General features: G+C 41.1%; 1 protein-coding gene across 7 annotated transcripts in view; it reads right to left on the bottom strand.

The window, feature by feature from the left end:
- LOC120556937 (FERM domain-containing protein 4B-like) overlaps positions 1 to 15,024 on the bottom strand; it is a 54,346-nt gene that overhangs the window by 4,703 nt on the left and 34,619 nt on the right. For all 7 annotated transcript variants that reach the window (XM_039796834.1, XM_039796835.1, XM_039796830.1 and 4 more), the window contains 12 exons: positions 13,950 to 14,033; positions 13,297 to 13,362; positions 12,712 to 12,769; positions 11,980 to 12,066; positions 4,757 to 4,833; positions 3,930 to 4,068; positions 2,573 to 2,714; positions 2,335 to 2,468; positions 2,130 to 2,246; positions 1,506 to 1,734; positions 1,302 to 1,358; positions 70 to 205 (listed from right to left, as the gene is read on the bottom strand). In XM_039796834.1, coding sequence (XP_039652768.1) covers positions 70 to 205; positions 1,302 to 1,358; positions 1,506 to 1,734; positions 2,130 to 2,246; positions 2,335 to 2,468; positions 2,573 to 2,714; positions 3,930 to 4,068; positions 4,757 to 4,833; positions 11,980 to 12,066; positions 12,712 to 12,769; positions 13,297 to 13,362; positions 13,950 to 14,033 — 1,326 coding nt within the window. The remainder of the gene's footprint in view (positions 1 to 69; positions 206 to 1,301; positions 1,359 to 1,505; positions 1,735 to 2,129; positions 2,247 to 2,334; positions 2,469 to 2,572; positions 2,715 to 3,929; positions 4,069 to 4,756; positions 4,834 to 11,979; positions 12,067 to 12,711; positions 12,770 to 13,296; positions 13,363 to 13,949; positions 14,034 to 15,024) is intronic.

The following is a 15,024-nucleotide window of genomic DNA, read 5'->3' as shown; positions in this document are numbered from 1 at the left end:
CAACTGTCAGACACACACTGGAAATTCAAATATTAATAAGTGTCATGGGTATCAGTGCTAGCTGTATACCTGCTGTCTGCATGCTCGTCATTGGCAGAGTCCCGTCTGTCATTATTGTAGTGGATGTCCAGGGTTTCTGCATGGTGTGGTCTTGGGGAATACTGAACCGATCTGGACCGCTGCCTCTGGGAACTGAGCTCATCATCTGGATGATAAAAGCGATTGCTTGGTTAAAATGTATCTACAATAGGGCTGGGCGATAAAACGATAACGATATGTATCACGATAGACACGTAATCAATATCAATAGAAAATGCGTTCAATAAAACATTCGATAACTTGTTTTTCTTCTTCGGAAGAAACCAGAAGTTGCGAAGCAAGTTTGGTTGCATGAACAAAGGCACTCACTCTCTGGTAACCTAGCAACGTAGGGAGTGACACTAACAGCCAATCATGTAACAGTATCAAGTTTGGTTGCGCCACATCGCTGTCTCGTGTTGGATTCTACCATTCTACAATAACAGAACCGGCGGCGTGGAGCGATAAGTGGAAAGTGAGTGCCGCAGCGAGCAAGGAAATTGTTGATAAAACAGGAAAAGTCAGTATGGCAGTTTTGGGGATTTTATAAGTCTGACCGTCGTCCCCACCAACACTACCGCAAACTTGTTTTACCACCTTAGCCGCGCTCACACAGCAAAGCCGTATTCGCCAGCAACGTCCAACAACATCTGCAGCTGCAACACGGCACAAGCAGCAGACCGCCATGGAGAGGTACTCTGCATCAGCGCCTTACTAAACGCTACAAAGAAATAACGGAGGCAGACATGCTGAGCACTGTCCAGAAGCCAGGTTACCAACCTAGCACTAAACCTGCAGAAAATAGTTCTTCTCAGGTTTCTCTATGTTTATATTTAACACTTTGCACCATTTTATTACACCTTATTAAGCAATTCTTACTTATTCTTTCTTCACTGTGATTTTAGACTTATGTTTACATTTTAATTATTTGAGTGGTTTCCATGGTTGTGTTGACATTTCTGCTTTTATAACTGAGGGGATTATAATCAGAGGAAGGTTAAGTTTAAAATAAAAATGTTTAAATTTAATATATTTTCTCCTGGTCCTTATTTTAAATAGGTCATAAAAAATATCAATAATTATCGATATCGACCGATATGAAACACTTATATCGTGATACAGTTTTCAGCCATATCGCCCAGCCCTAATCTACAATGCAGTAAATGGGGAAGGAGAGAGTTAGCACATGAGCACACTGAGCATGGCTATGCCTGGGGACTTACCGTCATCCAGAGTGAGGCTGTCAGATAGAGAGCTGAGGTCTGAAGGGTTGACATCATCTGGTAACAGAAGAGAGAAAACTGTCCTCAGAGATGCCGCTGATATTCGACTTTTCAATCAATTACCACTTGTTACAACATTAAAATGAATTTAAAGCATTGATAGCCTGTATACGTGTTGTCACTTCAGTTGGTGATGACATCTACCTGCTAAGATCAGTGAGGCTCTCTGGGTGGGTTTCCTTCCTTTCTTGATCCTGTAGGCGTTGATCTCCCTCTCGATCTCCTCCAGCTTCCTCATCGCATCCAGACAGTTGTTTCTCCTCTTTTTCTTCACCGTCTTGCAGAGGTCACCCTCGTTGGATAATTTGATGGCTGCTTCCACGATCTTCTGCTGCAAGGCGAACCTGCTCTCCAGATTCCTCAGATGCGGGTCCTGCAGAGAAAACACACAACACACACACATAGTTAAAAGGGAATTTCACAAAAATAAAGACAGATCCTATCAGCAATACTAGTACTCTGAACAAAGAAACAGACAGTCAGAGATCTCCAAGACACAATATGGAATGTATCTAAAAACATTCATTTTCAGTGTGCTGACATATTCATATTCTAAAATCATATTCATTTTTCCAATTGACTTGCAGATAGAAACCAACTACAATTCACAACAACTGTTTCAGGCAATGCATTAGCCTCTAAACACACACACTAAACTCTTAAGCCTGATTTCAAAAAGTCAAATGCTGCAAGAACTGTGTCAACAAAGTGTGACATGCTAAATTACATAACAGAAATGTATCACAACACAACAATAGCTATACTAACCTCATCATAGGGGAAAAGGTCATCCAGCTTGAAGGCTGTCCCAACACGGCGCCGTACGTGAGGAGCTTTCTCACCTGTGGCCAAGGGATACTCTTTAGGCAATCTGCCAGTAAGTTCCTGTAAATGAGAACAGCCAACAGTCAGCTGGGAGTGTTGACGTTTTAATCGTCATTGGAAAGCATCAGAATGAGAGAGAGGCACTCACAGCTTCTCTCATGCAGATCTTTTTCAGTTCCTCAAGTTTCTGTGTCAGTGTGTCTTTAAGGTCCTTCTCTTTCTTTTTCAACTCAGCAACCTTCTCTTTCTTCTGTTCCTCGCTGACTTCAGAGTCAGCAGAACCTAGAATATTCACACATCTGATTAACTACAAATTATAGTAATCAATCATCACTCATCATTCTAATGTGGAACAGGAGCCATTATCTTATTTACTCTCTGCTTACCGGCTGAGATGAGGCTTCCGTTGCTGGCCATGATAAGCTGGTCTCTGCTCTCAATGCTGGAAAGTTTACTGATACGCGGGGCACAGATCTCGGTGAGGTCCATGGCGATGTCTCCTGAACTCCTGGTTGTGGTCATCGTTGACTGTAGGAAAGGGAAGAGACAGTTAGGAGGAGGGAACAGAGTAGTGAGGGAGGGGATTGTGAGTACTTCATTTAAATGACAGCGCACTGCAATAGTGGCGGCGCCATTTGCATGCTTGATACTCCAAGCGCACTGCTCTCTCATCTATCAGTGTGGGCTCTATTCCTGGATGAACACTGACACACCATCTGCCTTTGAGGGAGACAGCGGCTGCATAACCTCATTTAATAGCCCCTATGCTCAGCAAATATACAACATAAACACAAACACATGGACCATGAGTGTATCTTCAGGGCATTCGGACAACTTTTAACACTCGCAAAAGGACCAAGTCTGTGAACAAACTGCCTTTTCCTATTTATTCTCAATGGGGCAGTCATAAAAAACATGTATCCATTCGAAACTAAACACTTTACATTTTATATAGCTAGTTGTAATTTACTTTCAGGTAAATATGTTTCCTCTTAAGCCACAGACAAGGCAAAATAGGCATAATAGGCACACCTACGACAACTATATAATTCTGCCTGCTATATCAGCAGAGCGATACAAATCTTTTACTCAGAGCAATTACAAGTTCTGGTGCATTTTCAAGCTACCTAACCACTGTTACTTCTGATTCAATAGATAACAGCAATTCTATTCCTTTTCAACCAAGGACGTGACACTTTCCCAACATAAGGCATACCAGCACAGGACCTATTTACATTAAATATATTAAATGTCATATCCCTTTATCAAGCTATTTACACAAGTCACTTGCATAGGGCACGGAACAGGCAGTGCATCACATGATGTACAGTCACCACTACACTATGCGGTGACACTTGCACAATAACCTTTTAAACTTCAGTCTTCAGCCCATGTTCAAACTGGAAGATAAGGCAGGCTTAAGGCTCATTTTACAGTCTGGTTAAAACAGGTCAAAATTATAGCTCACACTGATCTGCTCAGTTAAATGATAATACATTTTATTACCAAAAACTCTGTTCATAATTGGGTCAAAACTAGAAAAACTGACTTTTCCCTGTGTGACCTCCCTAACCCACACCCACCTGACCCTGATCTGTAGGTGGGTCATCCATGCGAGTCACTTGACATGAGGCAAGATCTCTACACAGGTCAAGCATGAGAGAGTATTAGATTGTTATATTTGAGTCAGCAGTAAATGTGAACAAAGTAAAGTGAACCTGTGAGGAGAAAACACGCACTCACTTTGCTTTGCTTCCTGTCCAGGTAGAACTGGTGCTGACTGATGGCCATCACCCAGATGGTTTTAATCAGAGTGTGGCTGGCATACCATGTGTGAATAACCAGACCAGTCTGTCCGAAAGTTTGCTTGGTCACTGTTCTTCTGTAGAAGATAATGAGACAAACATTAGTTTTGACATTCAGTACTTGTGCTGATCCAAGAAGCAAATATGTTCAAATCCTGAATACAATTTGATGGTAGATAAACAAGGTTCTAATTAAGATTAAATAAGATGTGTTAAGCAAAGATTTTTTAAAGGATTATTTTTCAGGCTTTTCCGCCTTTAATGGACAGGACAGGTGAGAGAGGGGAGAGAGGGAGGGAGGGAAGACATGCAGGAAATCATCACAGGTCGGAGTCGAACCCTGGACCTCTGCGTCGAGGCATAAACCTCTAAATATATGTGCGTCTGCTCTACCCACTGAGCCAACCCGGCCACCAATTTTTTTTTTTTTTAAATAATAAACTGAAGAGCAACATAAAAGTCATTTTGAAACAGACAGTGGGATTTTTGAAAGGCTGAAAGTGCCACATTAAAGCCTGTGTGAAGGGCAGAGGTCTTAGAACAACCTTAGAATAATAAAGTGGCCATTGAACAGCAGGAAAACACTCATTTAACAGACAAGCTACAGCTATTAACATTGTATCCTAAATGGGCCACTGGCTGCAGATGCCCTTCACAGTGTGTAAGGTGTGTGATAAGGACATCTGAAGCAAGCAGCAGCTAACATGGGAACACTTCAAAAACAGTGAAGATCAGTTAAGATAAATTAGGTTTGCCTTCTCTGACCTGTGTGGGTCGTTCACTTCCACGGCAAATTTCTTCTCACGGAAATACAAATTCTCTAACTGCTTCCACTGATACAACTGCAGAGAGACGGTTTGGCAGAAAGGGGGAGGGGAGGAATAGAGAAACAGAACACATTACTGAGTATGCAAGCCAACACAGGACTATTGATTAAAATGTGGATTTGCACTACATAAACACAAATGTTATTTGATGCACAAAGGCAGTAAAACACACACTCGCATTAATTTACACAGAAAAGGTAGAAGCTTCCTATAGGACCGGGATCAATTTCGCCAAATGACAACACAACGGGGAGACTGGTGATAAAACTTGCTTTGTTTCAGCCACAGCAGCCTGCCTTTTAGCACCATTTCTTCTGGTTATCTTACTTGCAATATTAGCAAAAACACTAACAGCTGAAGCTGTGAATGGGGCTCAGCAGGCCAGCCAGTCAGGTGTAGGTGTAGGTTCGGAAAGGAGCAATTATAATGCTGCTGCAACTGCAGGGAGCAAAATCGTGCCAGGCGGCAGGCCAATTTCTCATTTCATTCTTCTGTGGAGGGAAGCGGAGGCAGGACTTCTGTGTCGGAATGAAACATCTGCTCCACTGATACTGGGTTTAATAAACAGATGAGCCACTTGTCTGTGAACTCTTCCCTGCTCTCATTTTGGTAAAAAAGAGAAACGAAACGCTGCACAACAATAGGGCTGAGATTAATGTAGGAGAAAATTTATAACCACGGTTTGACCTGACAACAGTACAAAAAACAAATTATATCTCTCGTATCCTAAGAGAAACTGTGCCTGCCTAGTGTAAGAAATTACAATAAGCGGATGGATACACATATATATATATATATATATATATATATATATATATATATATATATATATATAAAACACACCCACACACACACACACACACACACACACACACACACACACACACACACACACAATAAAACAGGACATGTCTTCCTTTACAACAGTGTAGCTCAAACAGAGTACCTGTATCTACATCCCCTAGAGCAGGTACAACACCACACGAAAGAGATAATTGAGAGGAGCACACGGAGACAATAAAACATAAAAACCCATTGACTATTTGACACACTTAACAGGTAATAGTTGGATACAATCATAAGGCTTACCGTGAAGGGTATTTTTTTGCTTATCAAATCCCTGCTGAATTCTGTTCGGTTTGTATTTAATCTTTTGACTTTCCCACAGGGCTAGAGCTTCTTCGAACAATACTCCCCCTTGTCTGTTCTCAGGGAGCCAGATAGGTGTTGCAAGAGTTTCAGCTGAGCTGACCACGCCCCTTTAACCACCCCCCTCCTGACATCACAGATACATCACAGAGACCTCAGGCTGCCTTCAAAGCTCTGCTCTGCACTGCTCTCTCTCTCTCTCTCTCTCTCTCTCGCTCTCTCTCCTACTCAGCTCACCTCCTTTTTAGTCAGACCAGATGAGCCGGTTGTACACAAGTATTTGCTAGACCAGGTTATTCCTTGTTTGAAGACATTTTTATCCCTGCTCCTCTTACAGTCACTCACACATACTGTATGTGATCAATCCTACACAGACATTGAATACTCCACTTCCAACTGGGAAGTTCTCTGCTTTTCATATTGTAAATACCACACAAAGCACTGCTGTGTGCCTGAATCTACTATAACCATCTCCCCCACCAAGGCAAACATGTTAGGAATCTGTTACTATGGTTTAATCATTAATAGCAAGGGCTCTCTTTGCTTTCCTGTCAGGCCACTTAACCAGGCAAAAAGAAACACTGTGCACTATATCTTTACTTACATCCAACAAGATGACACCTTAGAGTTTCAAGCTACATGTTTAAATCGGTCTATCTTACGCTGAATGCCAACGTTTGATTTCTTGTCAAAGTATAACATTATTGTCTTTATAATTGTGGGCATTACATATTCAGTCTACCAGTAAAATTAAGAGCATGGTACTAAATGAATAATGGGAACTACCCAGAAGGACACTTCCAAAAAGCTCATCCCACTGCAGAGGGTACCCCATGCCAATTCACACCCTCTAGTCACTACCACTAGGAACATTTACATTGTAACAACAGATCTGGAACAAAGGTCTTGACAATAAACACACACTTTAACTGGATTATTCCGCCTATTAGAGAAACTTCACACCAGTGTGCCAGCACATAGATGAAACTAAAAGAGGAGTCTCCTGTGGTTGCTGCTAAAGCCACTGCCAAAATATTTCAAGGATGTGACACACCTCAATTCCTACAATCACATGACTGCAAGAAGTCCTTTTAAAGAGCAACTTGCAGTTTGAAATTCTTTCTTTGTTAGTTACTGATATCTTGCCACCTAGCTGGCTCATAATTATAAGGCTGTGGTCCATCATCTGTGTATGAATGCACATTTACAACCACTTCAGCGTGAAAACTAACTTTGGGATCAATATTTATTATTGTTAAACTTGACCTAGCTTTGTTAATATGACATAACTCTCTTACAAAAAACTCCAGATGTTACTGAAGTGTATTTTCTTCTCTTGGAAATCTAGTTTCTACATAATTTACCTACACATTGTTTCACTGGGGTCCTCAACCTGTAAGTTGCTCTTTAAAAGTGGAAACGGTACGAGAAATGCAGACTAGCAAGTTGACATATTCTGCATCTATGTGAAAGACTGACTCATCAATTCAACTCCTAATCCACCTTAACCAGGAAGCATGCCAGCTTACTAGTACACTCATGATGTGAGCGAATACACAGAAATTCGGTATCTTCTATCTTTAGTATTTACTTCCTTGTTTTTGCCAAACATTTCATTATAGGCAAGTAGAAGTGAGCCAGAAATGCCTGTGGTTTTAGATGGGATCAGGCTGTTCAGATCCAGCTCACACCCACAACCCAAGGACCCTCAGGGCCACAAGTCTGCAAAATCATAAATGGATGAAAATGTGTCAAAAGCTGATTCACACGCCTGTACAAAAAAATAATATCTGCCCCACCCTTCACATACCACGTCACATGCCGGCTCTAGCTGGCTAGCGCTGTACATTTCCAAAACGTGACGCATTGCTTTAAGTTGTGAAACCCTTACAAGAAGAAGGCACCGGAAGGAACTTTATCCTTTTTTGATTCATGATGGGGTGAAGTTAATCAAAAATAAAAGTGACAAGAGAGAGGATCTCTTCGGTTTTCATTTAAACTTCCTTTTAACTTTTTTTTTTGGCTAAGAGACACTTTTCAATTCAATTCTTTTAGGTCTGTCATATTGTGTCATTATTACCAAGAGGCTGACACTGTCTGTCACCCATAATAAACTGAAGATCAATTTTGGTTTTGCTGGCTCATCATACATGTGGACCAGCATGTGTTCTTAGAGAGTGTCTTATTACCCACTGGGAGAGTGACACAGAGAGAGGAAGAGAGAGAGAAAAGTCTCCTGGTTTAATTCAGGAAGAATTAAGTCTCAACTTGTCATCTGCTTTAGTACCATCATGTCCTGGAGACACACATTTCTAGTCTAAGCACTGTTGTGGTCCTCCATTTTTGTTCATCACACTAAATAGTTTAATGAATATATCCTCTTCCTAAATAACATGTTTCTTCCTTTGGCAGTTTCTATGTATTCTTTGTCCTCTCCAGATCTTTGGAATACATAGCCTATGTCTTTTGCTTATATAGACAGTGCTTACTTACATACACTGCAAAAGACAAGAGTATTCACATTACTAAATGTGCCACTTCTCCTAAACACAGCAGGGAGAGTGGGCTTTTGATTTCCAGGCCATTAAATATAGAATGATGCAACTGGTATGCATGCAGAAAAGATAATTAGGTTAAGCTATTTAAGGCTTTTTTTTTTAAAAAATTTATTTATATATAGCTATATATATATATATATATATATATATATATATATAAAGAAATACTACACAACTGCTGACCTCCCACCAGTCCCACCTTTAAATCCAGGCCCCAGCTCCCTCCACAGATAATTGTTTTGTATTGTTTGATCAACTGTGTGTGTGTGCAGAGGGCAAGGAGGGATGGGTTGAATACAGGGGCTGGGAACTAAGGCAGGAAGCACTATCAATATTCACCAGACATACACTTCCAATGATTCCAATGAAGTAAGTAAAAAGCCATAGGTTTCCCCCATAAAAAAAAAAAAACTCTGTCCCCTCTGTGTGGTGGAGAAGGCAGAGACTAGTTTTAAACCCTCTCAGCACCCAAACACCCTCATTGCTGTCCCCCAACTCCAAACACCCACCCACCCGCTTGGCAGAGTGCCAACCCTAGTCTCAGAGGCCTGTTGCTTCTCACAGGGAACCATAATTACACCTTCGTGAAGTTCCACTAGAAGGGTTGGGGAGAGACATACTGTGGCTGTTCCCATTAATGCCTCAGTATAACAACAGCACACCCTGCTATGTCAACAGGTTCCTGCCATATAACAACAGCTATGACGATTCTAATGAAAGAGGCTGGGGAGTGCTTAGTTGGGACACTATCAAATAACACCTCTCAAGGGGAGGGTAATCACAGACACAAGTCCAAACTCAAAAACTGTAGTACAGGAGCACTACATTTTTGTACTGAAAGTACTTTATTCACTGATGCACTATAACAGGCGCATGATGGGCTCTCTACAAACTTGAGGAGTAGCTTAATATCCATCTTAAATTTAGCAACAGTGCCCACTTTGGATTCCTTTAGGTTCCTGGGATCAACCATTACACAGGACCTAAAATGGTCTCCCCACAGTGACTCTGTCCAGAAAAAGGCCCAGCAGAGGTTATACTGCTGACCACTTTCTACTCAGCAATCAGTCAGTCTGTGTCATCTGCACCTCCATCACTGTCTGGTTTGGGTCAGCCACCAAAAGGGACAGGGCCAGACTGCAACAGACAATTAGGGCTGCAGAGAGGATCATTGGAGCTGACCTTCCCTCCATCCAGGACCTGTACCAGTCCAGGGTCAGGAAAAGGGCAGCAAAAATATCTGGTCACAAACTGTTCAACCTCCTTTCCTCTGTTAGGCAATACAGGGCTCTGTTCGCCAAAACCAGCCAACAGAAAGACACTTTCTTTCCCCAAGCAGTCACTCTGTTGAACGCTCAGAAATAGCCCCCCACCCTTACATTGGATAAAGTCAATCAACACTGTTCTGCTCATCTACCTCATGTATATTTCAATATTACAATTACAATATTGTTATGAATATATTACCATTGCACTGAACTGCCTTGCACTATATTTATATTTAAATCTTAAATCTCAGACTATACTCATATTGTACTATTCCTTCCCTCTCTTCAATTGTTATTGCATATTTTTTGTAAATTCTATTGTATTGTTACACTGCATACTTAACAGTATATGTTTTTTTATATTTCTTACTGTCCTTTCTGTTTTTATTCTTTATATGTTAAGTGAGTGTTGTACTTTGAGAGCAAAAATTATCAGAGTCAAATTCCTTGTTTGTTTACGCAAACCTGGCCAATAAAGCTGATTCTGAGTCTGAGAAAGTGTTTGTTTTTGGTCAAAAGGTGAAATGCATGCCAATTGTTTAAAAAAGGTACTTATTTGACATATGGGCTAACGTACACAATTGTATTTCTTTCAGAAGAAAAGACAGATGTATGCGCACACAGGGCATTTTAATTTACTTGTATAGTAAATAGTATAGTACACCAGAGTGATAACCTTTATAACCAAAACGGGACAATTATACACTAGGTTATGCTGAGTGTGTAGGTATTTGTGCATTTTCCACTTCAGACTTTGCAAGTTGAGCTGTTTTGTAACCCTATGACAATTCAGTCAACTGTTGCTAGTAGTAGAGCTGTACCAAATACCATTTTTTGAGCTTCGAAGCTTCGGTGGCGATAGCAGTAGCGGGGGGGGGGGGGGGGGGGGACCAACATTTCCGACCGCACTTGAAGGCAACTTAGTTTCATGGAAAAAGAGAGAGTGAAAAGAGACGAAGCTAGAGATTAAGTGACTGCTTTGTTGTTGCAGGACACAGTCACCTGTTGTTACACACAATCCTGGGCAGTTCGTAATATTTCAAACTTTTTTGTGGCAGCGTTAGCAAGTGATGTTTCCCTGTTTACTATAATGTTATGGGGCTCGCACGCCACCATACCTAGACTGACGAGTCCGATAGCTGGTTACATGATTGTTCACCGCAGGTTGACGTTGGGTTGCTTTTCTCCGAAAGTGTCGGAATCAACTTTCTTTTTTTTTTATTCAAAGCATACATACCTGCGTTTTTGCCAGACTGTCTGATGAGTGACAACTGACGCAGTGTTTGAGAGTGAATGCTTAGCCAGCGCCTCACTGTATTGGCATTATCCACAGCCGGCACTATCTTTACCTTTATCAAATCATCTGAAAACGACACCAGGTTGCTACAGACCTCTACAAACATCAGACTGCTTGCTTGTAACTCAACATTTCTCCGTTATTGGCTGAGATGGACGACATAGAGCAACATAAATTAGCCAGCAGCAAGCAACTTAATCCCGACAACACACCACAGCGAATTTCAGCCTGCGTGCACGTTTAAAAAGACAACAACCGAATATTCGAATCCCAAAATTGAAAATCGAATACTTGCCCATTAAACAAATATATGAATATTCGGATACAGCCCTAGCTAGTAGTGTACTGTATTTGCTTTTACACAGCCTTGACTGGACACAGCACATACTGATACTCCAAAATATTTTCCCCATCTGTCTTCCTCTTTCTCCTGACTGACATGGGAACCAGGGTCTTAATTATGTCCATTTACAGTGTGGATAGATCATTAACCAGCAGCATGGTGTTGAAAGCTGTGTTGTCAACCTGCAATTGAAGTACATATATACTATGTTGTGTGCTCAATATTACATCCTCAAGAAGTTAAAAGTGAACAATTTAAAAACAGGGTTTGACTTGTTTGAGTATTAAATGTCACTGTAAGAAAACCAAGTTGAGTTTATTTATAAAGCCCAAACCCCAAGTTAGTCCCAGAGGGCTTTACAATATGTAATATGAAATCCTGTAGGTTTAGATGCTTGACATAGATAAGTTAAAATTCTACACAAAAATAAACAACAAAATAAAATGTGTTTCAAGTGGTGGAGTTTTGTTTTGAAAAAATAACTTTTCAAATGAAAACTAAGACAATTAAGGCAAATAGAGCAGCTGTAAAAAGAGGTTGACCTACCTTTCTTGGTTTCAGTTTATCCTGCAAATCATACTGGCCAATGCCTTTATAGCTGACTCCCAGCCACCACGGTATTCCTTGCTTATCCTGCATGAAAGCACACACACACACACACACCGCACCACCACTCATTAGAGGTAGCTTTATTGGTGGGAGTAAAGAAAAAAAGCAATTACCCCATTAAGCTCACAGCAATAGCAACAGAAGAAGAGATCAAATAAAGGCCTTAAAATCTCTGCAAGCCTGACTGAATCATTTTAACACCACCGTTTGATCTTCTCAGACACCTTGATTTAATAAGGTTTGGTTGTGAAAGTTAAAGGATGCAAGAAGAAAAAAGGAAAGTTGGAGGAATCACTTAAAACATGCTAAATTAACATGTTACAATGGTTGACTGAATTTTGACTTAAAATATTTTGTATTATTTAAGGTGCAATTCTGTACTAGGCCAGTCTGTATTCTCTTATCCAACCCAAGGAGGCAGAGTATGGCCCCGTGTATTCCTACAGTAACATACGTGTTCCTGCTTGTTACGTGTTGGCTGCAACACAGAATTTTAAAAAGGAAAAGGACTCTTGATTCAAACATCAAGCAAAATGTTAACCATTTAAGTGAATTATGGTTAGATTGATGTGTTAGATTAGAGACTGAAAGAAATAAAGACAGCATGTTGACAGAAGCTTGTTCAAAGGTTAAGCTACGCTACTCTATGACTCAGGGCACCACTGTTACCTTGACTGGGTAATAATGGACTCCGTATGTTGCCAGGGACTCCACCAGGGCCAAATACCTTCAGAGAAAGAGGAACAGGTTAACAGGAATTCCGCCATTTACACTTCATCACTGTCAACCGGTGGCTGTACAACAGACAGAGTGGGATTTAAGCTACAGTCATAGAGAAGCCACAGTCATTTTCAGTGGCAAGTTGATCGATTTGTTTCTGAGCCGTGACAGAGGGAGGGAAAGTCCATTGATCAGTTCAAGGGCACAAATCATCAGCGCGTAAATGACCCGGGATAGCTTTGAGTTACAGTCCCAGGAAAAACACAGTGGAGGACTGACATCCTCTCAAGGCTGGCTGGCTGCCTACTCTAAGAGCACCTCCTCTAATTAATGACACATTGTGGCATGGTGACAGACACCTCTTACAACAACAGCCCCCACAGTGCCGACACCTGAGGTTAAAGAGGAATGCCTGACTTAGGTGCTGGAGAACTAAAGACATCAGAGGCAGTACTGCATAAGGGGCACACAAGTTAAGAGTCCAAACTCAAATCATTTTTGAACATAAAAATATTATAGTTGTTTTTAACTTACTGCACAATGGCTTGTCCTCTGGTCACTCCTTTCAGTTTCTTGTAATGTTCAATCACTTTGTCCTCACTGAAAATGGATAGATAAAACATTTAACAATTAATCCATCAAGTTGCACATTCCAGCCACAGAGGGATTGTGAGAGGACTCTTTCTTTGACACAGATTCTGTCTGCTCATGCAGAAAATGCAGTCTGGCCTACTGGCCTGCTGATGGCTCTCATCTACCTCCCCTGCAAATGCATCCTATTTACTTCCCACTGTAATCATCCCTTTTAAATCGCATAGTGAGACTGCAAATTCACTGCGGCTTAACGGACAGAAAGAGACAGAGACAGAAGTGTTCATGCGCGCACCCATGTACCATAAGTCTATGATTTTAATTTGGATATTTAACTGAATGTAGCCGCTTCAGAGGCTGCAGCAGCCTCAGATGACTGTTTAACCAGAAGAGGAGGGGCAAGCAGATGATCAAAAACAGCAGTGTGGATTGAAGAGGCAGACAATCCTTTAGATAGCCAGTGGCTGTCGCAGGGCTAATGGTCAAACGTAATTAACACAACCCAGACATTAATTTGTCAACCCATCAGAGAGGCCCCGCACCACCCTGGCTGTGGAATTGGTTGGACTACAAGTATGAACCCCCCTCCAACTTACCAGTAATTGAGAGATGGGTGCTCCCTTAATACTCTGGTGGGCAGAACTGGGAGCTGCTTCAGGTCTGACCTGGCAATCTCAGCACTGAAAAAAAAATAAATCATATACAAACTTTAAGAACAGCAAATGTATTCCTTTGCAATACTATAGCCCTTTCTAGTTATGCTTTAGAGCACTGGGAGACACAACAAAGCACCAAAATACGGTTGATGGATGAGACACGTTATCATTGACCAATTACTCTCCTATACAGGCCCAGTTATGCCCTGAACTGCTCCAGCATGCAGACCACAATGAAAGTAGACATACCCCGATTTGCCCACAGTTGTTTTTGCCAATGATACCAATTGCCGATCGTTGAACCATTTCGGCTAACCCTAACCCTTTTAAACGGCCGATACCGATCGTTTTTGCTGTTTTCTTTTGTTTGACACTTTGTAGTATATTGGGATCTCCACCATGTGGCAGCGTAACTTAGGCTAGAGAGACTGTGAAGTTGATATCAGGCTGTATTTAATTTTGGTAGAGTACATCTTGTGAGCACGCGCTCTGTTGAATTGTGCCTGCTACGGTAGTTACCTGCTTATCTTGGTTTGTTTGGCTAAAAAGTTGTTTAAAAACGGTTAAATCTGATGGATAAGGAAAGAAAAACCCTGCAGGCAAAGGTAAACAGAGCCCGCACTCACAAGATGGCGCCCCGTACCAAAATTATTGACAATAACATTCATTCTCTATACATGCTGTGCGACACTACAGTATAAATAAAGAATCACTATTATTATTCTTTCAACAACATTCTCTTATTTACTCTTTAAATCAACAGAGCAGTACAAGAACTCACAAGGAGTAATGCAGCAAGCAACTTTAGCCTACAGTAACTAAAATATGCAATGTAATAATACCATCTGACTTTCACAGTCACATGGGCGGGTGACATTATCGCCGATCTCGTATTTTTACTGAATATCGTCCGATAATGATCAGTTGCCGATCAATGGAGGCATCCTTAATATTACAGAATCTCAACTTGAAGTCTAAAAATTTGTAGAGAACATTTCTCCATATGTTTGTACTT

The sequence above is a fragment of the Perca fluviatilis genome, chromosome 4 (genome assembly GCF_010015445.1).
Source record: "Perca fluviatilis chromosome 4, GENO_Pfluv_1.0, whole genome shotgun sequence".
NCBI classification, from domain to species: domain Eukaryota; kingdom Metazoa; phylum Chordata; class Actinopteri; order Perciformes; family Percidae; genus Perca; species Perca fluviatilis.
The sequence above is the reverse complement of the archived record's forward strand: the minus strand, read 5'-3'. Positions and strand labels throughout refer to the sequence as shown.